At 39.8% G+C, this 24,968-nt stretch overlaps 1 protein-coding gene across 1 annotated transcript in view; it reads left to right on the forward strand.

Moving 5' to 3' along the window:
* Positions 1–22,404, forward strand: part of CAPN14 (calpain 14) — a 44,973-nt gene extending 22,569 nt beyond the window's left edge. The window contains exons 11-20 of the mRNA XM_063289266.1: positions 1,450–1,652; positions 2,700–2,736; positions 4,542–4,598; positions 5,616–5,682; positions 10,899–10,963; positions 11,771–11,839; positions 13,307–13,385; positions 16,760–16,876; positions 20,177–20,232; positions 20,924–22,404. Of these exons, the coding sequence (XP_063145336.1) occupies positions 1,450–1,652; positions 2,700–2,736; positions 4,542–4,598; positions 5,616–5,682; positions 10,899–10,963; positions 11,771–11,839; positions 13,307–13,385; positions 16,760–16,876; positions 20,177–20,232; positions 20,924–20,950 (777 nt within the window). The 3' untranslated portion in view covers positions 20,951–22,404. The remainder of the gene's footprint in view (positions 1–1,449; positions 1,653–2,699; positions 2,737–4,541; positions 4,599–5,615; positions 5,683–10,898; positions 10,964–11,770; positions 11,840–13,306; positions 13,386–16,759; positions 16,877–20,176; positions 20,233–20,923) is intronic.
* The last annotated feature ends 2,564 nt before the right edge of the window (positions 22,405–24,968 follow it).

Below are 24,968 nucleotides of genomic sequence, written 5' to 3' on the forward strand. Positions count from 1 at the left end.
TTGCATTTAATATATGATGCATTCTAAGGGGCAACCCCACCCTCTTAGTAGATGATAAATTGCTACATTAGCAAGAAAGAAATACAACCAGAGTGAGGGAGAGTGCAAAGTTGTTCTGCAAATGCTCTTGTGGGTAACAAAGTCCACTGGAGAGCAAAATGTCAGAGACATTCTGAGGTATGGCTGGCTTGGGGAGGCTCCGTTGTTCTTAGCCAATGCAATTATTGATAGTCTTTCTATGCTGAGTATTCTATTTAGTTGTTGGCTATAGGAAATGCCTAATAAAATGGCAAGTTTATCTTCATGGTCATGTCATAATAGTGGAAGGGTTCAAGGTGTGACTACAGTTGTAATTCTAAGCATGCTTACACAGAAGTAAGTCTGGTTAAGATTAAGGGGGCTTTTACTAAGCAAACAAGAACAGGTACAGAATGAAAAATACAGTGCTAGTATGCTTGGGTTTCACGATGATATGAAAATGGGACTAAATACAACTTTGAAAACAATTGGATCTTCTGATTATTGCATGTACCTGAGCATAATAGACATAGTGTTGAATCGTTGACAGGTTTCTTTCTGGTGCCCCATTGCTGTCAGGCATCGTGCATGATGTATGCTCAAGATAAAATGTGCAAACTAGAGTTGGTACAGAATGCAGCTTGGGCAGTGATACATATGCCCTGATATTGTTAGCTAATCCCACTACTTTGTGAGCTGTATTGGCTGCCGTTCAGCTTCTAGGTGCAATTCAATATGCCAGTTGTCATGTTTAAGGACCTACATGGCTTCAGACCTGGTTATCTGAGGGACTACCTTCTCCTGTATTTATCAAATACAGATCAAATAGAGTCAACTTTCTCCAAGTCCTGTCCCTACAAGATTGCCAGCTGGTGAAGCCTTGGAAGGTGTTGTGAGCTGGTTGTTCAGAGGGTTTAAATCTGTACCCAAAGAAAGGGATCAGAACTGAGGGAAGGATAACATGGGGAGATAAGTGGAATGGCTCAGATGTTTGTTGGTTTCAGCCATGGAGGTTTAATTTCTATTAAACATGTCATATGTATTTTAGAATTTTATCAGTGGGGAGGCTGGCTTGACTAATATTCTAGTCATAAGGAGTAGCTTGGCAAAAAATGCCAGGAGAAAGAAGGGAGCCTGACCATCCCCAGTGAAAATCTGCTCCCTCCCACTTACTATTAATGTTTTTAAAGATTCCGGTGTGGTTTTTAGTGTTGCATTTCATCTAGAAATATAATGAAATGTTCTCCAGCATCTGTTTTTATTACAGGAACAGGATGGTATGTATATTTGCTACCACAGCCTGAACCAATGTTGTGAGCAGCATGAAACATGTAAATGTTCATCTCCCGTCTATTACTTTTTTAAAAACTCTCAAGTTACAAGAAATATCCTTGATTTATTTTCATCTGGTTTCCTGTTTTATTCTTTCAGTCCTGTGGCAATAATAAAAAGCTGCCTCCTGCTTTCTTCATCTGGAATGCACCTTTGAGTCAGTCGCTCTTTGTGAATGATCGGGAAGTGACTCAGGACTTCCACCTCCCCCCTGGGACTTATGTGGTGGTTCCCTCTACCTTGGAACCTCATCAGGAATCAGAGTTCATCTTGCGAATCTTCTCCAGAAAGCACAGTCTGCGGTGAGTATTCCTTTCTTAGTTTGCAAAGACCATCCTAGCAACTGGACCTCCTGTTTTAACTCAGCCTGTGTGATTCCAGCAAAACCTCTGTGCCTCCCTGTTCAGTTTTGCTTCTCTTTCTCTCCTTTTCCACCATTTTTATAGTTTAGTTTCTTCAAACATCCTGACACGTTATGAAGTACCAGACACATTGATGTTGGCAATTAGGGAACCAGTAGATCTTTTGGTGCAGATTTCAGGCCTGTATGAAATCAGCTGCTTTTTATAGAACCCAGAGATCTGCCATCTGGATGTGGATGCCAAAAAGTAAAAGAGTTCTAAGTGGGGAATTGGTTTAGAATAACAATGGAACTCACAGTCCCTTGAGGCACAATCCACTGTGGTTATCCAAAGCTTTCTTCACTTTACCAGGACAATTTGGAGAAGGGTGACAGAAAGTTTTGCTGATCTACTACAATCAGGCCACCACATACTGCCCATCTGAATCAGCTGCATGGGCAATGTATAAGCCCTGGGTCAATTGTGGCTCTCCAAAATCACTCATGCAGGCTGATATGGGAGCTGCTGATACCTCTCCTTGATTTCCCTCCTGTACTGCACCCTCAGTTTCTTACTTCATGATATCATTGCTCTGGTTGTCCTAGGAAAGACAGTATAAGTAACAAGATTGCTGAAGAAGCAGTGACTCTTCTTCTGAATCCTGATCAGGACCTTCTCTGCATTAGAAACGGTGCAGTGAACACAGGATATATGAAAGTTTATTTCTGATAGTGATTTCTTATGAGGTCTTCCATTTCCAGTCAGAAATGGATGGGTGCTATTGGATATACTGGTCTTTAAGCAAGATCAAATCACAGAGAAGCCAAAACTTAGAACAACATGTCCTCCAGAGATATGGATTTTATGAAATAGTTCGAAGCAAGATAAAATAACTGCTAGCTTGAAGCAGTCACTAAATTTTGTGTGAAGACTTCAGTCTTGATAAATAATGATATTCACTTCATCATTCTAACATTCATGGTGGTTTCTTTCTTTTTCTTTTTAAAGTGAATTGGGTGGAGATTCGAGCTGTGTCCTTTCAAAGGTGAGATATGATTAGGAACCATGCCATATAGCTACTACTTTGCTTCTGTCTCTTGTTCTTTCCTGCTTAACTGCTCTCAGAGGCATAACCTGAATGGTGGATGAGGCCATCAGTGGGCTAAATTTACAGATGGATTCTGATTGTCACTCACGGCACCTGAATGTCAGGATAAAAATTAGAGAAGAAGTAGGAGTGATAGAGCTGTCCTTGCGGTGTGCTTTTAAAGGGCAGCAGGAAATATAACTTATAGCACTTCATAATGTGGAAATGGCAACAGAAGATCTGTCCTTCATCACTCATGCGTACTGAATATTTCTTTTGTCTTAAACCATAATAGCTGATCAAGAAAGAAAACCTTGAAAACTCACTGGCTAAATGCCACAGAGACCCAAAACAAATGCACCTTCTCTTACTAGGCTGTGGCTAAGGCAGAATGGACAAAAAGATTGCTGTTGATAACAGCATATAGAGCTCATTTAAGCTCAGTTTTAAATGAACGATGAAGGGCTGCTAGCATGCTTCCTGTCCAAGTTTGAAGAGGCAATGAAGTTGTTTAAACCCACCAGTGAATCTGACCTTGAATTTTAAGGCAATGTTTCATCCTCTGTTCATCTGTTTGAACATTAAAATTGGCCAAAGGGGCTCTTTTTTATCTTCGTATACACTGTTGGAGCCATATATCATGTGCTTTTACATCAAGGGTGGGCAACTTTTTGAGCTAAGATCCTCACTAAAAAAAAGAAAACCATCTGTATTTTGTTGCCAAATTTTAGGGGAATTTTCAGGAAGGGGGGATTTCAAGTGGCTGAAGGGCATTATACAAATCAATGAGGCAACTGTTATCTGTGAATTGCAGAATATGGCAAATAAAGTGATTCAGGAGCTGCTAAGTTTTTAGAAGTCCTTTGTGCATCACACAGTTTAGCTGTTAGATTGGCTGCCACAAAATGTGATGATGTTCATGACTTAGTTGGCTTTCTCATAAGCTTAGACATATTTATGGAGAATCAATAGTGTCTCTAGGGCAGGATAGTTTTTGTTTCCTCCAGATTCTGAGGCTATACATTGTACAGGTACAGATATACATACAGCCAATGTCGTGTAGTAGTTAAGGTGCTGGAATAGGACTGTGGAGACCCAGGTTCAAGTCTGCCTTTAGCCATGGAAGCTGACTGGGTAACATGGGGCCAACTACTAGCCCAGCTTACTTCATGCATTATAGTTGTAGGGAAAAATTGGAGTACTATATACACTGCCTTGAACTCCTGAGGAAAGATGGGCTATAAATCTAATAAATAAATAAGTCGGGATACAAGTTGCTAAGGGCAACAGTAGGAAAAGCCTATTGCTCTCGTAGCTTCATTGTGTGCACAGGCATTTGGCAAACCATGGTGGGAAACAGGATACAGGGCTGAGGAGGCTTTTGGCTTGATCCAGCAGAGATCTTTTGATGGAAGCCTCCATCCCCTCCTCATTGTTATGATTTAGGTAGAGACCGAGTTGGATATTCTTCACATGATGAATGCTGACCCAACAATATTGTCACATGCAATAGCAATGTCAAGTGTCTCTTGCAATATCAGTGTCATGGGCGTGGTCTTATCTTTGCTGGACAGCAGCAACTTTTCTACATTTAGTTTGCTCAGAAGTGCATCTGTAATCACGAAAGCTCCACAGTGCTTTTGGCTCAGCTTGTTGAATATATTACACTTATTCTATACATCTCAAATTATATCGGTCTATCCTGAAAAATTGGATAGACTTCCTCCCCTCTACCTCTTTAATTTTTGTTTTATTGTTTATAGGAAATAGTTGATAAACATGAAGACTGGGAAGACTTCTTCTCTAAGTACTTTGATCAAGTGAGTATCCCTTTCTGGTACATCTGAGGACTTTTTCTGAACATGCGTTTTCTTTTCTAACAAAAGCCTGACCAAAAATAATTCTCCAGAAAAAAAAAAACAGAAATACTGGCTTTTCACTTGGTACTTGTCTGTTGATCTGTAGCTACTAATTAAAGGAAAGATACACTAACTGGGTTCACACAGCAAACTAAACCATAAGGTGATTTGTTTGGGTTTTCTCTGCTGTGTGAACTCAGCCCTTATGCTTTACAAACCATGGATTTATGGCTTAGTGTGTTGCATGAAACCAGCCAATTTTGATTAATTTAACCAGGATTAATAAACCATGGCTTAGCCTGAAGAGTGAACCACATCCTTTCTGATAATTAAATTCTTGAACATTCAATCATCAATGCCCTGTAAGAAATATTTTTCTCCAGTGTCAAATGGCAGTATCCCTTAATTGCATGATGTAATCACTGGATCCGGAATGTCATAAATGGACCACCCCATCTGACAGCACATACTGGGCATGTGGAAGATGCCAGGTCCAGTCTCCAAGTTGGGTATTTCTTGGTGGCATAGCTAGTCCTTGGTGAAAGTACAGCAACAGATAAATCAATGGTCTTGCTTGGTATAAGTGGAGTAAAAAATCTGTAGGACCAATAGATGACAGTGAAGAAGTACAGAAAATCTGAAGGTTTGGTTTCCATCTAGGGGCCATTGGGATTTCTGCAGCCCAGACATAGTATGCCTAATATAAGGCAATTTGTATATGCTTGAACAGAATAATATTTTTAATACATTGTCTAATAGATGGAGGGAGGATGGGATAAAATTAAATTTAATTAAATTGAGAAACATAAAGCATTATCTTTGATTGCTTTGACATAATTTAGAATGGATATTTCAAAATTCAGGTTTCCATTAAAAAAAAAGATAATGGGACCATCTTTGTTTCCTTTCCCATTAGTATTTTTAGATGCAAAGACATTAATCATTGGATTTTCTATAATTTTGTCTCCCCTGCTTTAGTATCCTGAAATAAATGCAGTGCAGCTGCAAAGGATTCTAAACCGCATGGCATGGACAAGTATGTCGGGTATGGTGTTCTAAAATTGAGTATGTATTTTATACACATCTGCACATATACTTACATGAAATCTATGAGTGATGCAAGCCATACACTTTCTAATCGTCAGATGTTTTGAGTATCTTAACTGCTCTGAGTGCTTTTTAAGTAAGAAAGTAGTTGAAAAATATTTTAAATCAATAAATATGTAGCTTAGTCTTATAGCCTTTCAAAAGAGAACGGGCTTTAATTTCCCCACTATCCTTTATAACACAGAGACCCATATTACAGATGTCTAAATTGCAACATTTCCATGCTCTTAATAAGACCATCGTTTTTAACGAAAGTGAACTCATGCCCATGTAATGCAAGTTCCGTGATTATGTTTTCTTCATGGAAGAAGGGCTGCAGATGACTGATAGTTCCTATCAGGAAGTGCAAATGCATTCATAGTGTCAGGAAAATCCACTTCCATCTCATCATGTGAACTCCAGAACTGCATATTGAGGAACTATTGCTTACATTAAAGCTGATTTCTGTATATTTAGAACTTTTAAAAAATAAGCCTTCCTTACATTTGTACCTTAAAAATAGGCTTATTCCTTAGCAGTGAAGTAATATGTCTGTTTTATAGAAGAATAGCACACAGTTGGATTAAGAGTACCAGTTCTCGGGACATTCAATATGCACCAGTATCTTTTGCCTTGAGCCAGGGAGATGAATTTCTAAGAACAAAAGCTATGTGTAATAGGCAAAATCCTACCTTGGGCCTTCTAGGTTCCTATCCAAATTAACCTTCCTTATTATTTAACTTCCTTTTGATGATATATTCCTGAATAATTATTCCTGTAGGATATTTCTCCTTGAGGATGTTTCTTATGGCAGTTTTTCCTTCATCACTGTTTTGCCGAATTCATATCGGTCTTTTGCTTTTGTCTGTTCTTAACTCTTCAGAGGAACCAGAATGCTGAACAGAAACAGCTGATCTCTGGCAGTATTGTTTAATATTGGCAGAAGCTAAGCGAAAAGAGTTGGTGACATCTTGTAACTTGGAAATAATGTGGCTTTCCAAAAGCCTCGGTGCCGAAGAAAGTGAACATTATATTTCTCTTCTACTGTCTTTTGTGACTAACTCTTTATATTTTGTGAAGAACTTTTCCATGTTGAAATAGTCAGAAAGCAAGTAGAATTCCACAAAACAAATGCATTTTGCTTGCCTGGTTATTTATTTATTTAAATTACACCCCATTTTCCCTCTAGGAGTGCAGGGTAGCATGCAAAATACTCCCTTCCATTTTTTCCACAGCAACAACCCTGTGGGGTACGTTGGGCTGAGTGACAATGACTAGCCATTGAATTTTTTTTTTTTGGGTGGGCCTGGGATTTCTAGGCCCTAGTCTAAGACCTTAACCATAATCTGTCTCTCTATCTGTCTTTCCTTACCCAATTCCTGTTCCATACCTGTCTTGTTGGCTCCTTTTAAATTTATGGCAGCAAAAATCCTTATATTAGTGTTTCCCAACTTTGGAAACTTCCTGATGTATGGCCTTCAGTACCCAGAATTCCCTAGCCAGCATGGCCGTTGCTGAGGATTCTGAGAGTTGAAGTCTATACATTTAAAAGTTGGCAAGGATGAAAAACATGGTCTCATATCCAAAGACATTTCAGTTTCTGCTGGAGTTTTTAATATGTTTGCCTGTCTTCATTATATTGCAAATGGTTGTACATTTCATATGTTAGCATTTTATTTTTATTATATAAAAAATTAAGCCTCCCTCAAGTCAAGCTTGGCTCTATAAACTGTGAAAAAGATATTGCCAACATTCCACCGTGTATTTGACTAAATAAAAGAAAACATGGTGTATAATCCTAAAGAATAGCTCCCTTAAGCATACCAATGAAAACTGATATTATTTTCTTTGTTGTTGACAACAGTAAAAATAATCTGCCAATGAATAATATATTGTTTCTGCATCTAATACAAGCTCACAACATCCTAGAATACTGCTTATAAATTTAGGTTTAATGCCACCAAACGGAACAATTCATATGATGGTGTTTTATATCCTCAATCTGTATGTGTAGACACTTTGGCCAAATCTACTTTCCATGATACTTTAGAATAGCATCATCCATTACAGTGGAAAATATCAGATGAAAATGTAAGTCAGTAAATGAGACCATTCGTTTTGGAAGAGTCAAATTGTCCAAATATATGCTTTATTATGAACCTCTTTAAAACAGGGCAGGAGTCAAGAATGCAATACTTGTGGGCATCAAGGTGCCCACTGGAATCTCTGCTCCTCCAATTAAAGTAAAATGCTGAACTCTTGCAAGAACTCAAAACACTACAGGATTTTGGCAGTCTTGCATGAGGTTTCACATATGATTATGAAAGATTTGTGAAATCCCACATGAGAATGCTATATAATCTTCTCTCTTGGGTCATCATCAAGATCATGACACCCAGGGCCCACCTTTGAAATAAAGAAACCATCTTGCAGTTTTTGAAGTTTGACTAATCTTAATATTTTAAAAAGACTTCCAAAAAATTAGCTCCTGAATATTTATTTATGTATTTATTAATCAAATGTATCACCGCCCATCTCCCACAAAAGGGGCTCTGGGTGGTTTACAATTAAACATAAATAAGAGGAATATAAAACTATAAAAATAATATAATACATAGTAAAATAAATATAGTGGAAACCTGATGGCTAAGAGTTCTCTCTAATTTGCAGACAGAGCAGGGTCCTTCTAAGAGACTAGTCATCCCCAGAAATGCCTGTTCTCCCTCCCGCCCCAGGCATGATGACAGAACCAGGTCTTTAGTTATTTCCTAAAGTCCAGGAGGGAGGGAGCCAATCTCACTTCTGGGGGAAGGATATTCCAAAGGTCAGGAGCTGTTGCCGAGTAGGCCGGCCTGGACCTCGCCATATGGAGTTCTCTTACAGATGGGGTCCGTAGCATGCCTTCTGTGCATGGCTGGGTGGGATGGGTTGGTGTGCTAGGGATGAGATGGTCCCTCAGGTAGCCTGGACCCATGCCATCTAGGGCTTTAAAGGTGATAACCAACACCTTGAATTGGACCCAGAAGCATACTGGCAACCAATGCAGCTCGCAGAGCAAAGGAGTGATATGTACTGATCTTGAAGTGCCTAAAATCGCTTGCGCGGCTGCATTTTGCACCAGTTGTAGCTTTTGGATACTCTTCAAGGGTAGTCCCATGTAGAGCGCATTGCAGTAGTCTATATGGGAGATAACCAGGGCATGAGTGACCATTCAGGGGGCCTCTTGCTCCTGGAAGGGGTGTAACTGGTGCACAACACAAAGTTGTGCAAAGGCCCTTCTGGCCATGGCTGTCACCTGCTCTTTGAGCCTGAACTGTGAGTCCAGGAGGAACCCCAAGTTACGCACCTGGTCTGTCTGGGGCAGTGCAACCCCATCCAGAACTAAAGATGACAATTTTCCAGAAATTGAGGGGTTTTTTTGACTCATCTATTCCAATTTATTTGATTTCTTCATGACACAAATCTTTAAAAACCTCTGATAAATTGAGCCTGTTTGTGCACTGGTTGAATACAATTAAACATAATCTCTTCTGACATCATTTTGTTGAATGTTAGCAAGGAACAATACATTATTGCAGTAACAGAAGGGTAATACATAACAGAACTGTTGGGAGTCCCAAGGGAAAACCAAATGTTGATTTTAAAAAATATTTTAGAATTTCTCTATAGCCAATCCAAAATCTTTAAAGATTCCAGAGGACCATCTTTTCTCCAGGAACTCAACCAACTGCAATTTTTCTATTGCTCTGTTCATATTTTAAGTTCTAGTTGCATTCCGAAAACTTTTGAGTAATCAAGCTAGCAGTAGGCTACAAAATGGTTAAAATCTTTTCTCTCTCTCCTGATTCTTTTACTGCCAAAAACATGAAGCTTACAAAAACACAGGAATCAGTGAATATAGCTGATAAACAGGATGGAAAAATCATAAATGGGTAAGAACTGAAACTGTTGAGGAAGTTAATGAGATAAAAGCTTTTGTGGCATCAGTTCAGGGTAAAGCAGGGTGGGGGAGCAAAACCTTCATCTCCTTACTTCATCTCCTTAGGACATGCCAGTCTTTTTAGCTTCCCCAGGAGTGAGTCTAGAAAGCTATTTCATTGCACTTGAACATCTTTCCAAAGTAACCCATCAGGTAAGGGGAAATCTATAAGGAAACTAACCAGGCTGTGCAGCTCATCTTTTATTCTTCATAGGCAATCAATTTTAAAGCTTTCATTTCCAAACTTTACAGTGCATGATTCATATTTAATAAACAGGGCAATAATGAGATTAAAACATCATTGGTTTCTGTAGAGAAGGGATCAGTGAGTTATGAGTCTGGCGCCTGCTCTGTAGAAGTCTGCAGGCAATCCATAATCATGATTTGCAACAAGATTAGATGCTCTTTCTGTTTCATTTCTTGTCATTCGTGTATCACTAGGACTGCTTGGGTCTAGCTTTTAACTTGCCTATTTATTCTGTCTGTGAGAGGCAGAAAGAAAGAGGACAGGAGGGAGGTAGAACACACAACTGTCAGATTTATCCATGTCCTTGTTCTATTTCAGCTGGTATAGTTAGACAAGGGACAAATCAAGCAGAAAAAAGGAGAAAAGTGACTTCTCCCAAGGTCATTCAGACACCCTGCTAAGCACACTTCCCTGGAACTAGAAATTAACAGCAAGAACATTATGCCAAGGTGCCAAGATGAAAAAACATAAGATGCATTCCATTTTTTTCTTTTTTGGCAATTGATCTGATACCTTCTCTAAGCTGGCGCCCTCCAGATGAGTTGAATGAATTAAAGAGAATTAGACATACCAATGACGGCTTGCTCTCTCCGTAGTTAACTATATCCAGGATAGCTTTGGGGGTCTCGAGTAGCCTTTCCTTGACAAATAGCTGCTGTAGGAGAAAGCGCATCAGAAAGTCACTACCTTTATAACCTATTTGAGGGGCCTCCCAGAAGTAACTGCTGGGCCAGTGTGAAGAACAGGATGGCTTATCATTTAGCACTTTATGTGAACCTAGCAAATTATGGTTTATTCCACAAATCAGGATTAAATAACCAGGGTTAACAGCTCATTCATTTTTTATGTTCACATGGGAGATGCACTGGCTGAGGCCCCTATCCTTCTATGGACAATACAGTTGTAATGTGGTTATACATTTTTCGTTTCTTTCTTTTTTTCCCTCCAGATCATCAAAATTTTGGGATGAGATTTAGCCTGGATTCCTGCCGTGGTATCTTGGCCCTCTTAGATGTATCCTGCTTTTGGGTCTTAGCTGTGTAACACTGATATCTTGCCAGTTTGACTGCCTTAAGAGTGCAATTCTTGCCTTTTCTGTAATAATTTCCTAATATTGAGTTGTATGTATACAGTTCTTCTGAGCTCAAAGAAAAAGAGGAGCATATGCTTTCATATATTATGGGTGTGTGGCTTCCTGCAAGTTGTCCCTGACTCTCATTGCTGTTTTGTGCTACTGTCACTTATCTCTCTGTTTCACATTCACATTTCCTTCTCTTAAATATAACACTGAAGATTGAGATCCTTGCAAACAGTTCAAATCCAATAGCCTGGCCATGAGGACTGCATAATAATATCAGGACAGTGAGACAGACAGAAAGAAGTCTCTTCCCATGGGTATGAATCTCTTTGCATGTAAAACAGGCCAGAGTGCTTGGCTTAAGCCTTAGGAAAGACAGCAGGATCTGGATGCATCCGTAGCAACAGTCCAGCCTTATAAATAATTCAACTGAGTTAACAGGGGTTTATTTTCCCTCCTGTGACTACTCAGCCTGAAGTCTGGCTTTGCTATCTTTGAAATTAATGGTAAAGAGATTCTTTTAGGAATTGGAAGAATGGTCCCTGAGGCATAATTCAAAGACCTTTGAAATCAAGACCTAGTTTTGACTTTGGATATGCTAGACACAAGGCATACTCTACTGAAAGCAGAGAAACAAATTCCCATTCCACTTTTTTACCAATCTAACTTCATTTCCAGCTTTGCTATCTCCTCCTAGCCCCAACCTTGTTTGTCATGTTATATGCCCTAACAACACAATTCAGCTTAACAGTACTGGAACCTTGAGCATTCAAGAATTCAGATTTCTCTGGAAGAAGCTGCTTCTTTACCAGGTAAACAACAATGTGTTTGTGTGTGTGTGTGTGTATGCGCATGTGCACATGTGTGTATGAGAGACGATATGACAGGCAAGCAGTAAACCACCCATAGATTACTGGGGAGTGGGTGGGGGAACCCTTATGGCTTTCCCATTTTTGCTTTAGACAATATCAGTGCTGGAGCTGAAAGTGAACCACTACGTACAATTGCTTCTATACCCTGACAGCTCCAATGCAGATGGTAAAGGAAAAAGGCAGCTTCATACTGAGGCAGGTCCTACTGTCACTCCAAGGCTGCTAAACTACCCCAATTTTGCAATCTCATAATTTGACTGACATAATGACATCTAACTGAGGATGACAGAAACCATGTGCAGTATGCAGACAATATATATTCCATCCTGCCTATAATATTTCCAAGGCTTCTTGTCCTCACCATTGGGTTGTATAATTAACTGGAGTCTCTGGTGCCATAAACATTTGTGATCATGGGAAATCAGTCAAGGATTTTGTGTAGAATCTGGGATTCAAATATTGTTGGTATGTATCCTTTTTTTTATTTTTGGAAGTCATAGATGACTTGCTTTTCCAGTAAAACACAGGCTAACATGCATTGGTTGGGTTTCTGATCTGCAATCAGTGCCCCAGCAAACTTTTTAAAAAGTGGTAACAGCTGTTTGAGAAAGGAACAGCTGCTACCAAGATAAAATATTTAAAATACTTTTTTGAAATGGAAAGAAAGGGAGCCATTGGTAACCACCAAGATCAGGTTTAGGTCTTCCTGAAACATTTTATAAAATAGTATTATCCACCATATGCCAAAATACCAGCAACGTCTTTAATTTATAACAAATGAAGTTGAAAAATTGGCAATATCCCCTAGGGTTAAGGTAATCCAAATTCTTTGGCAAGAAAAGCTACCATCTGCAACCAGTACAAATTGTACATACAGATGTGCATTATGTTGTGCATAACTTAGCCAATGATCTCCCCATTTTTCTTAATTTAAAGAAAATGGGGAAATTATAGGCTAAAGTACCTTCCTTTAATTATGGCCAGATGCAGAGATTTAATAGACTAATGTTCCAGCCCTACTTCCTTGTGAATTGTACCTTCCTTGTCTGGGAAAGTCTGAAAGTTTCTCTCCATTTTGGTAGAGAAAGTGCAGCAAACTTAACCATACTTTGCACAGCACTGGGTGTTTTAGAAAGCACAGACATCCTTGGCCGAAGAAGCATTTTAGTTTTCCCTAAATTTTTCCATCCCATGAAACGTTCCTGCCTTACATTTCATGTTAGGCAACCTCTGCAAGAGTCCTGCTGCTTCTCAGCCTCCCTTAAGCTGCAGCTGGATCATGGTACTTCTGTTGGGTCAGTGAAAAAAAAGAAGGCTTCAGTGGAAGACCTGACCAGCAGTGAACTGGCTGCTTAGGGTGATTTCATTTGATTAATTTCTCTCTTTCTCCTGAAAATGTCATGGCAGGAAGTTTTCCAGAAAAAGGATACCCACCAATCAGGAATCTTGGATCAATTAGAGTTGCGTGCAGCTATGCAAGAAACAGGTAAGCAGAAATTAAAGTGGCAATAAGGTGGTTCTCATACCTAAGTGTCATGATCCATTTTTGATTCCTTTTGAGTCAGATATAAAGCAGAAAACTCCTGAGCCCTTTAGTTTTTCACGAAAAATATCCTACAGCTGCCAAATCTTATACATGAGTGAATGGTAGAGGTAGCGGCTGTAGCTCACTCCCATAGGCTCTGAATGCAGAAATCCCTGGAATTCAGTCCCTGGAATTTGCATTTAAAAAGCTCTCAGGTGACAGGACTAGGAGAGATGTGAGGGACAATGTCTGTAACAGGTTTGGTTTAGGTCAGTGTTTCTCAACCTTAGCAACTTTAAGATATGTGGACTTCAACTCCCAGAAATCCCCAACTGGCATTAAGAATGCCTTTGTGTCTATTTGGATGCATGTCCTCCTTTGCTGCTCCCTGTGTCATACCTGACACCTAGAATTAATCTCTCATCAGCAGGTACTTGGATGGGCCTCCATCTGAAGCAGTATTTTTTTTTTCTGTTGAGACACCAGTCCAATGTAATCGCTGCCACCACCGCCACCACCACCACCACACACACACAGTGATTGCATTGCAAAATCGTCAACTTCCACATCATTGCAATCTCAGAGATGATGGGTTGAAATGAATGATATCTGACCCCAGCTCTAGCTAATCCACTCTGACACCCATGACATATGTACATACTCATATACATTCCTATATATACACAAGCCTTCCTTTTTCCTTTTAATCTATTCTCAATAGATTTTATGTGATCATTGTTAGCTCGCTTTTCTTTTCTTTTTGGTCTAGGACCAAATATATAGATAAAATTCCTAAAAAGCAGACTGAAGCTTCTCCTGTATTGTCATGTCATCAGCCACAACCCCTCCAGTGCTTGGAGGCCAAAGCAATAAATTAAAATAGTGTGGCTCCCAGCTCTTAAAAAAATGACCTGCTCTGGCTTATATAGTGGCATCTCATGTTTGCATACCATGACATCACAGTCACTTACATCCTGGCCCTTATCCAGAATGCTGTGTGTGATATAGTATTTATGAACATTGAACTAGAACTGAAAGGTCCTAGGTTTGAGTCTTCTCCAGCCATGAAGCTCACTGGATGACTTTGCGTCTGTCAGTGTCTCTCATCCCAACCAATCAACTTAGGCAGTTGTAAGGAGCTGTCTGCTCTGTGGAGTGGTCCTGTTCCACCTCAAGATTCTAACCTTGCCTGTCCCAATGCCTCAGACTGAACTGAATCAACTTCATCTGTCTCTGGACATGTGCAACACATATCCAGAATCCTCTTTTATCATCTGGGCTGGAGTACTGTGGATATTCCAAGCTAGCACTTTGAAGGGAAGACCCACTTCAGTCAGAGTGCTGCTTCCAAGGGGCACTCAGATCATAGTGCTGTCAAAGTGAAACCCTCCTATTTATGCCATCTTGAGTTTCTACAGGAAGAACAGCATATACATGCAACAAAATCATCAAAGGTTCTTGCCTGGCCAGATGTCTGCATTTTTATACGTTTTACATAAAACCAGATAAACTGGTGGTAATGTCTGTACAAAATAGGCAGTAGCCATTTAAAAACTTCATTAACCTCTATTATATAGAGTTGAATTATCCTAGCAGATCTTATTGTTGTATTGAAATGAACCAAAGATTAATTTCACCTTGTAAAATGTTTTTAAAATGCATTTGATTAAAATAGCTGTAAGGTAAATGGTTGTAAGGTGACAATATGGAATACAGCTACGTTAAATGAGATTAGTACAGTATTTAATGAATCTGCAGTTGGAGTTTAATTATCTTTATTTAGTTTGACATTAACAAATAAAAAGTATGAAAGTTACAGTTAAGACTGTGTACAAACAAAAATCAAATTAAAGTTCATTACAATTCACTTGCTACATCATATGGCAATAATGAACCAATCACAAATGAAAGCATAACACAATTAAAATACCAGATAAGACATATCAACTTAATGCACTTTGACTGATTAAATTAAACAACTCATTATTAATGGATAGCAGTGCCTCCACTGCATATTCGAGGGCTTCTCATGTAAAAGACGTTTAAAGTTTTGGGATTCTCAACACTGTGTTTTCATAGTTTCTTAAATGGCAGTAAAATAAATGATGACTGTAATTTCATAATTGATGAGATATATATTTCTGTGATATTAAGGGAAGTTAAAGGTTATTTCCATATTATGGAGCTGGGATTAATCATCCAATGACGTAGCCAATGTGATATAGAAGGAAAGTTTCAGTTCCAGCTTCCCATACTCTGAGAACTATGGCTGTACTAAAAGCCCTCTGATTAAAATCAGTGCAGTCCACAAAGATATCAATACTTCTCAAGTTTCCTGACCTGGAATAGATAATCCGTTTAGCCATAAGGTGCACTAAAATAGTCTTCCTCAGTCTAGTCCCTTTTGGCAATGTTGGTTGGGAAGTTGGGATCGGTATGGTTTTATTTTTATAGTGTTTTTATCTTTATATTATCTGTGTATTTTGTGCTTTTTTGTGTGTAAACTGCTGAGGATTTTTTTTCATTGTGGTGGCATACAAATATGTTTACTAAATAAATAACTAATAAACAAACCCATTCAGAAAGTACCATGTTGGAGAAGGTTGCACTAAATGGCCTTTATTTCACCCAATGTGAGTCAAATGCTAACTAAGGATCAGTCTCTTTGTTCCAGCAACTACTTGCATTGTCATCCAGAGGGAAGTCACTACTGTACTGAGGTGGAAAATATCCATCCAGCTGATGCCAACTATGCAGCTTTGGCTTTTGGATATTGCCTTGGCAGCATAAGTTGAAACCACCGGAGCCTGGAATAGGACTCTTGCATTCCAAAAGGAATTCCTTTTGGGCACAGTCATGCAGTTCTCTTTTACAGGGAGACATTATCGTAAGGTGTGAGAAAGAAAGAAAGAAAAAAGAGAGAAATACTACAAAATATTTGCAAATAAATGAGGAATTTCTAAAATCTCTTGCATATAACGCAGGCCATCTTTTCCTTGTCTTGTACACTTTAACCACTATAATCTATTATACTCTAGAGCCAGTGAAGTGTAATGGATTAAGCATGTGAGCAGGGGTTCTGAGTTCAAATCCCTGCTCAGTACTGAAATCCATTATATGATTTGGTGCTAGTTATTAATCTCTCATGGTATGATAAAATATGCATCTCCAACAAGCTGAACCTTATTGGAGAAAACATTGGATTTAAACAAGGTACCTGAATGCATAAAGATCTGTGCTAAAATAAATTCCACTTTCTTAAATGGGATTTATTTTAAATATGTATGTATGTTTGCAATCTAAGCATCTTTGGGGGTATTCTTATCTTTCCAAAGGAATCTCCCTCAGCAATGAACTTTGTAAGCTGTTGACAATCCGGTATGGAAATCCTGATCTAAAAATCACATTTGAGAACTTTGCCTGCTTCATGCTGCGTGTGGAACTCATGATGGGTAAGTAGACTTTTAACTCTATTTCCTTCATGGGATTCCATGGGAATTTCTTCCACAGATACCCCCATGCAGAATAGAAATGAATATTCCATTGAGCTTCCTTTAGATCACTACATCAAGCAAGATGCAGGTAATTTTTTGCAGGTATCATTGGAGGGTAATGAATTGACAGTTTATTTTATTCGAAGTACTGTATCCCATCTTCTTTTATCTCAAAAACTGTATTTTTGGGCAACCATAATCAGACAGCTTACAGTAAAACAGAAGAAAAAGTCATTAGATGCAACAAGTTTAAAAAGTATTAAAACTGTACTATAAATAATAAAACAAAGCCACCAGAAACTACCACTGTAAGCAAAACAACAGTTGAAATAACAGTGTGTTCCATTGTGATAGAAAAGCAGAGAAGTTAGAAGGCAATTGAATATCTCAGAAAGGAGATGTCTCTGTTTTGTTTATTTATTTACAGGGCTTACAGTATATGGCCACCTATCTCATGTAATGACTCTAGGCAGCTCACAACAATCCATAAAACATGGTTAAAACCAAAAGTACCCTTCTCCTCCAGGCTTAACCCCCACCCCCAGGCTTTAGGGCTTGGGTGCCACCTGTGAGGCTTCTTTCTATGTACCACCTGCTATATTTCAATCAAGCGACAAAGGAAGGCCTCCCCGGTGATCAAAGGATATACATTGGCTCAGCTTCCCTACCAAGGATTCAGGAATGGAGAGAGCTCTGAGTTATGATAAGGCGCCCAAAGGCAGATGTGTTTTGAAGGAGGAATTCTTCCAATTGTGACTCATGCCTTCATCACCTCACATATAGACTTCTCATATTTGCTTTACAAATGGTTGTCATAAAATTCCTTGGGAATTTGGAAATGCAACAGTCTGACTGTTAATGGGAATGTGTAAATTTAGTAGGGTCATACTTTTGTTGCATTGTTTAGCAATAGGCTTCCAGGAACGACTGAAGGTGCTGTTTTTCATCCTTCAAGTGCTACGTGGCCTGGTAGGATTGTCAGCCTTTAAAGCCCTGTGTGTGCCTACAGGATTGTCCTGTGCATTCATCTCCAGAAAGGCTGTGGAGGATTTCCATCCCACTTGAGTGAAGGGAGGGGGGCATACCTTCCTGATTATGCCCCCACATTGTAGAATAGCTTGCCCCCACAGGTATAGGGAGCCCCCATCATGCTTACCTTTTACAAAGCTGTTAAGACCATGCTATTCCAATAGGATTTTGGTGCAGATGGGGGACTTGGGCTGCTGTTAAAATATTTTATTATCTTTTACATTGATTTGTAATTTTATTTATGTTATACGTAACTGCCTTGAGTTATTTGATGTAGAGTGATAAATAAATCTCTGTGTGAATGAAAAATTAATAAATAATATCCTTTTAAGGTGGCAATCGGTGAGAAACCCATATTCTCAGACTTACAGTATATGATAGCATAATAGTTGGGTCCCCTCCAGTGTGAATGAGGACTCCTTCCTGGGGTGAGAGACGAGGAGGGGAGTCAGGAAGCGTCTGATGGTGTGGGAGAGCACTCACCTCCTGAGTGAGAGGCAGGAGGTGAGGGGGAGAGAATGAGATGCCCCTGGCCAACTGGTGAGAGAGGCCGAACAGGGAGCATTGGGAGTGAAGAATGCATGGGTGGGTGATGGCTGGGCCCAGATGGCGCCGAGAGCACAAGCTGGTGCGCCAGAGGGCTTGCCATTGCCCTGTGGGTAACTGTATGTGAGTGAGGGTGTGTGAGTGGATGGAGGGACCTCTACTCCAAGCGGGAGACTCCAGAAGTGCTGGAATGGGGCTAGGTGGATTTGGAGTCTCTGGGGGCTGCAGGGCGGGCCATACTATTGAGGTGGTGACGGGTAGGGGACGTTATGGCGGGAGCCAGAGGGCAAGCCATCTTCGGGGAAGACGCCCCTGGTGTTTGTTGCCAGTGGTGTGTTCCGGCCCTGGTCAGCAGACACACAGGGGCCCTGGTCTTTCGCTGTTGCTACTTAATGCCAGGTCTGTTAACAACAAACCCCCCCTCATAAGTGACTTGATCACTGAGGAGGGGGCAGACCTGGCATGTATTACTGAAACCTGGCTGGGCACCAAAGGGGGGGTGCCCCTTTTGGAAATGCGCCCAGCCGGGTTTACTGTATGGCACCAGCCAAGATTCCAGGGCAGGGGGGTAGGGGTGGCAGTTGTCATCCGGGAGTCTCTGGTGGCCTTCAGGGGCCCTGCCCCACAAGTGGCCGGTTGTGAGACCCTGTTTTTCAGGTTGGGTGCATGAGAGCAGTTGGGAGTGTTGCTGCTGTACCAGCCTCCCTGCTGCGTGGCAACCTCCCTGCCTGAGCTGCTGGAGGCCATCTCAGGGTTGGCAGTGGAGTTCCCCAGGCTTATGGTTCTGGGGGACTTCAACCTGCCTTCCCTGGGGTGGGCCTCTGAGGCAGCTCGAGAATTCATGGCTACCATGGCAGCCATGGGCCTGACTCAGATTATTCGCGACCCAACTCGAGACAGTGGCCTCACCCCAGATTTAGTTTTCTTGTCGGAGCAGTGGCAATGTGACCTGAGGGGAGAGTTACAGCTATCCCCATTGTCAGGGTCAGATCACGCCCTGGTGGTCTTGAGATTCTCTTATGCCACCCCCCTCTGCAGGGGGGCAGGACCCATTCGATTGGTCTGCCCCCGGCAACTGATGGACCCAGTAGGGTTTCAGAGGGAGCTGGGAGTTATACCTGGGGATCTGCTGCATGGTCCAGTGGAGGCCCTGGCTGCCACCTGGAATAGGGAGGTTGCTGGGGCCTTGGACAGGATTGCACCTGTGTGACCTCTCTTGCCTCATCACACTCAATGCTCCCCGTGGTTTATGGAGGAGCTGAGGGTTTTGAAGAGGACTAAGAGACGTCTAGAGCGCCGCTGGAGGAAGACAAAGACCAAATCTGACCGGACACTGGTTAGAGCTGCTATTAAGGCCTACCTGGTGGTGATAAAAGCGGCGAAGTGTCAATACTTCTCCGCTCTTATTGCGTCTGCGGAATGATTGGATCTTAACATAATTTTAGTTTGTCGAAACATCCCTGATGTTGTGGTACTACAGAATATTATGGAGCATTTAAACGGTGATGCTGCCTCTGCCAACTGCTCACACTGGGTTGTCCTGAGAGGGGAGGGTATTTTCCTCAAGGCCTCTTCATTGCTGCAGCTGGCCTGGCTTTTGAGATCCAAAGTCATGAGATAATAGGGCTTGCATTTTTTTTTGTGGAATATCTAATAATTTCCCCTCATTTCCTTCTTTTACAGAAGCCTTTTATAATATGAGTAAAGATGGCAAAGGTATCTACCTTCTAGAGTCTGAGGTAAGGACAGGATTTCTGTGGCACTATGATCTTTATGGGGAAAAATCCAACATATATGTAGACTATGCTTTTTTCTAGAGAATTGCCAAGATTTGCTCCTCCTGTACTATTCCATGTACAATATGGGGGGTGGGGGGATATTAGCTCAGAGCTGCTGTTTGAGGTACTACAACTGAAGTAATCCTCCAAAACTCTTGGGTCAAGAATTCTGCCAAATTCATAAATGTATTCCAGTATTTCTTAAAGCATTCACATAGTATAGAAAGCATAGTTGGTACCTACAACACTTGCCTGTGAGTCTGCTGAAAATCTCCCTGATTTAGCCTTGGCAAGGAAACAAAGTGAAGGCCTGCTGTGGAAATATCCTCTCTCCCACCACCACATCTGGGAGCATTTACAGAGACTGGTCCATATAACCATGCTATATGTATATGTATATGTATATGTATATGTATATGTACACTCTTTTCCCTAGATAACTGTATTGATAGTTGTGGAATTGTTGGGAATAGCCTTGATAGAACTTCCCTCCTCCCATTGATGATGGAGGGAGTTGCTCTGGCCTTGATGATAGGACAAAGAACGATCCAAGATTTATTCTTTCATTGGGACCAGTAACAGTTTTTAAATGAAGGGTTGCCAGTGAATATGAAGTAAATGATGCAGGTTTTTTCCCCATGTTGTTTTGCAGTGGATGATGATGACGCTGTATTCATGAAACAGAGTAAAGGAGAACCACTGAATCAAGCTACATTGGCCATCATGAACACAGTTCTCAGCTCTTCGAGGTAGTTCAAATCAGGAAACCAAGATCATGAATACTAATGGAGCTTTTATTATAAGGTTACAGTAAGAGAATCTTGCAAGTCTGAATGCGCCACTTCCTCTCCTGCCTTTACATTCCAGAGAACTAGGGAGGGTCAATTCTGAGACGCTTCCTCAGGTTACATTCCTGTTTGTTACATTACTCGGATTTTGTTGATCAGACCATTGTCTAGGCTGCAACTCTTCTTCCTGTCTCTCAAGGTTATTCTCACAGCCCATTACAACAGTGAAGGCAACTGCTTATTGATGATTTGTGTATGGTGCTTGACATTTTGAGTCAGGCTTGCCTTTCTTGTGAAATTCAGAAGTGTTTCATTATGAGTCATTCCACTCTTCTATTAAGGGTTGCTTGTGGGTTCCCAATACTTTGAGGATATTGGCTGACTTTGTTCAAGGTGACTTACTTCTAAAAGTAAATCTGCGTTACAGATCAACTCGTCGGGCAGCAGTCTAGACTGACTATCATGTTAAAGTCATAAATCATTTAAAAACTTTTCTGCAACTCTGCAACTGGATCACAGTGGCCACAGTTATATCTTCATTGTAGCAAGGGGATGTGCCAACACAAAGTGGCCTGAGTGGCCTCATAGCAGTTTTTCTCAAGAGCCACTGTTTTCCAATTTGTTTGAGGCTTATGACTGGTTTCAGTGGCTGTTTTTTATTTCCCCTTTCTTCCAATGTTACTGTTTTTATAGCAAGATTGCAAAGCTGTATCCTGCAGTTCATCCCATCATCACAAAAAACAGGACCAAAAAAAGTGGAAATACCAAAGCTTTAGGTAATAATTTCAGCAGTAAATTGCTGGTTTCCCTCTTGGAAGAGGGGTTTTAGATTATATGGAATTTTTTTAAAAAGATGTATTATTTTATGGATTCCTGCTTCTAAACTGATTCCATTTCATTGCTGCTTTCCATAATTTAAGTACTATTTTCATTTTAAAATTACTTTTATTTATAATTTTATTTATAACTTTATTATATTTATTATTTTGATTGTATTTATACTTTTGTATTTTGTATTTGATATTTTTACTTTTGACAGAAAAACAAGAAAAAATAATAGTAATAATGAGAGACTTAACTGTGGTTATTAAAATGGTCTACAAAGATTTGGATCCCTGAATCACTGTAAAATCTTAGAGAATATCTTCCTCAGGCACTCTGTAATGCCATATATCTTCTTGTTTTCAGTCTTAGCTTTGACTGTTAAGGAAAACTGCCCCCATTTTGAGGCTAGTTAAGTAGCTGGACTACTTAAGTGTTATACAGTTGTTTTATTTATGGCTTTAATTTTTAGTTCATTTTTAGTTACTTATCTAATGTTTATGAGACTCTGCGTGATATATAAGAGAAACATAACAGAATCTGTGTAATTCACAAGCTGAGGGCAGAGCAGAAAATATGCAACACTGTTATTCTACAAAAAAGCTCTGTAAATCCATAAATTTCTGTTGATGTCAGGGATAAATTGTCATTCAGTTGTAACTGACTGCACTTGTTGCATTTCTTACAGGATCAGAGTCTAAATCATAACTACAGAGAAAGCCCTTTCAACATAGGCAGTTGTATGCAAATAGTTAATGAGGAACCTTTTATAGTTTTTAAATGAATAAATAAAAATAAAACAGAAATGTTAGCAACTTTGCTAGGTTAGAACTTCATTCTGCAAGACCAACTTTTAAGAATTTAGCCCATGTTGTAAATGAAGACACGTATGAAAATGGCTATTGCAAGTGTAATATAGAATATTATTCCTGGATTGTTTTATATATCAATTTTTATATGTATAATATAAATGTACCTATTTATACACAGTGACAATATCATGAAACCATTGATTACTTGGTTGCTACACAGAATGCATCTTTCCTACATGTCAGTAAGGATTTTACAATATAAAACAGCACTGAGATGTGTTTTCAAACTGTGAAGAAGCACTTTGTTTGAACTGTTACATCAGACCTGTAGATTATAGACTCTATTGTGTGGATCACAATAAAAGTGTTTTAGTAAGGTTATTGGCTTGGACTTCTTGTAGATTATGTAACTGATATGCCTATTATATCACTTTCATACCTAACAAGAGAAGCATTTCTGAAATCCTGACAAGGCTCATTTTCAGCGTGCACAGTTAAAAATGATATATTTCTGAAAGATGCATTCAGCTGCATCTACAACATTCATACAATGTCACCTTTTATTGGGAGCTGTTGCAACAACAAACAAGCAGAATGAACTAGAAAATATTACTGTGGAGCTTATAAAGTCATGGGAAGAAAAACCAGAGAAAAACAATATAGATGTGGACAGCCCTTCTTCTAGCATGGTCAGAGTTTCCCAGGATGACACTGCTTTTCCCCAACATTAATTTATGAAGCAGAAAACTGTTAATAAGGAAATAGGGGAATGGCAGATGACTCATCCTCCAGCAACAACATGGAACAGAATTCTGTATTTCACTGGCAGTGCTGGGGTATTCATCTGGGTCAATGCATTTCAGTTTCCTTTACATTTCCATCTAATTTTAAATCTGCAGCATACAACAACTGTGCACCTCAAGGGCATTATTCCATGTGTTACTGCTGTAATTCCAGTTCTAGGTTATTTATTGGAAGAGCTGCCGAGAGCCATATTGGGCAACATATGGTAAGAGAGTGGTGTGGTGATGAGAACCTAGGTTCATCCAGTCTCAGGTACTGAACCTTATGTGAAACAGTTGGAGGGGCCAGGAGTGTAATCATGGAGATGAGAAGACGGTGGGGAGATATGATAACTCTTTCCAGATACATGAAGGGCTGCTATGTAGAACATCGGGCAGATTTGTTTAGAGGTTTCCAGAAGACAGCCCAAGGAACAAAAATTATCAGGACATAGATTTCAGTTGGACACCAGGAAAAATATCCTGAGAGAAAAAGTTGTTCAACAATGGAACAGACTGACTTAGGAGGTAGTGCGGCTGAAGATCTTTAGAAAGAGGCTGGATGGCTGTATCTTTGGGATGTTGGAGCAGTAGATTCCTGTACTGGGCAGGGGAATTGACTACTGTACCCTTCAGTAGTTACCACAGTCTTTATACAATCAAATCAATCATGTTTTTAATTCAGTTTTTTCCATATGTACTTATGAATAGACTTATCCTTAAACCATTATTTGAAACAGACCTTTTTATAAGCAGATACTCACCAAACCATTAACTTGTGGTCCTCAAGTGGTCCAGTCAAGTTTTCTACACTCCACCATATCATTCCTCACCCGAGTCCACCATTCATGTTACTTATCAAAATATTTTTCCCCATGGAACACATTCATTCAGAACAATGCACGATTTCCCTCTCAAGACGTAGCTGCTTTTTCTATTATCACCATTCACTGGAATGTAACATGCAACTTTCACCAACCTATGAATTGCTAATTTTATAAGTAGAACAACAATTTAGATGATACCAATTTATGTTTCTGACATATATTTTAGCCTTTTCATTAAAAAATAAAACTATACTTTTACCTCCTGTGCATATATATTCATCAATTCCACTCGACAAGATCAGACCACCTTCATCTGGATCTATTATTTCCTTCCTGTTTTTCTTAATTTCATAGACATACTTTGTTTCCTTTTTTGTTCATTTCTTTATTAATTCATACACTTTACCATTTATTCCTCTTACATTCCAAATCACTAGATGGGGCATAGATATTGACCTCTGCCACTCATTGTGGCTTTGGTCAGTCAAGGATTTCACATAATGCTGTTTAGCAAGAGAAAGAAAGAGTAGACTAGGTTACCCAACATAGTCATTCCTATGCCCAAGAAGGTGGACACATTTTAGGCAGAACGCAACAAGTGCAACCAAGGGATATATTTATCCCAAGCATGCTCATACTATCCTATTCAAGCTAGGAACTCTAATC

The sequence above is a fragment of the Candoia aspera genome, chromosome 1, assembly GCF_035149785.1.
Source record: "Candoia aspera isolate rCanAsp1 chromosome 1, rCanAsp1.hap2, whole genome shotgun sequence".
In the NCBI taxonomy this organism is placed as follows: Eukaryota; Metazoa; Chordata; class Lepidosauria; order Squamata; family Boidae; genus Candoia; species Candoia aspera.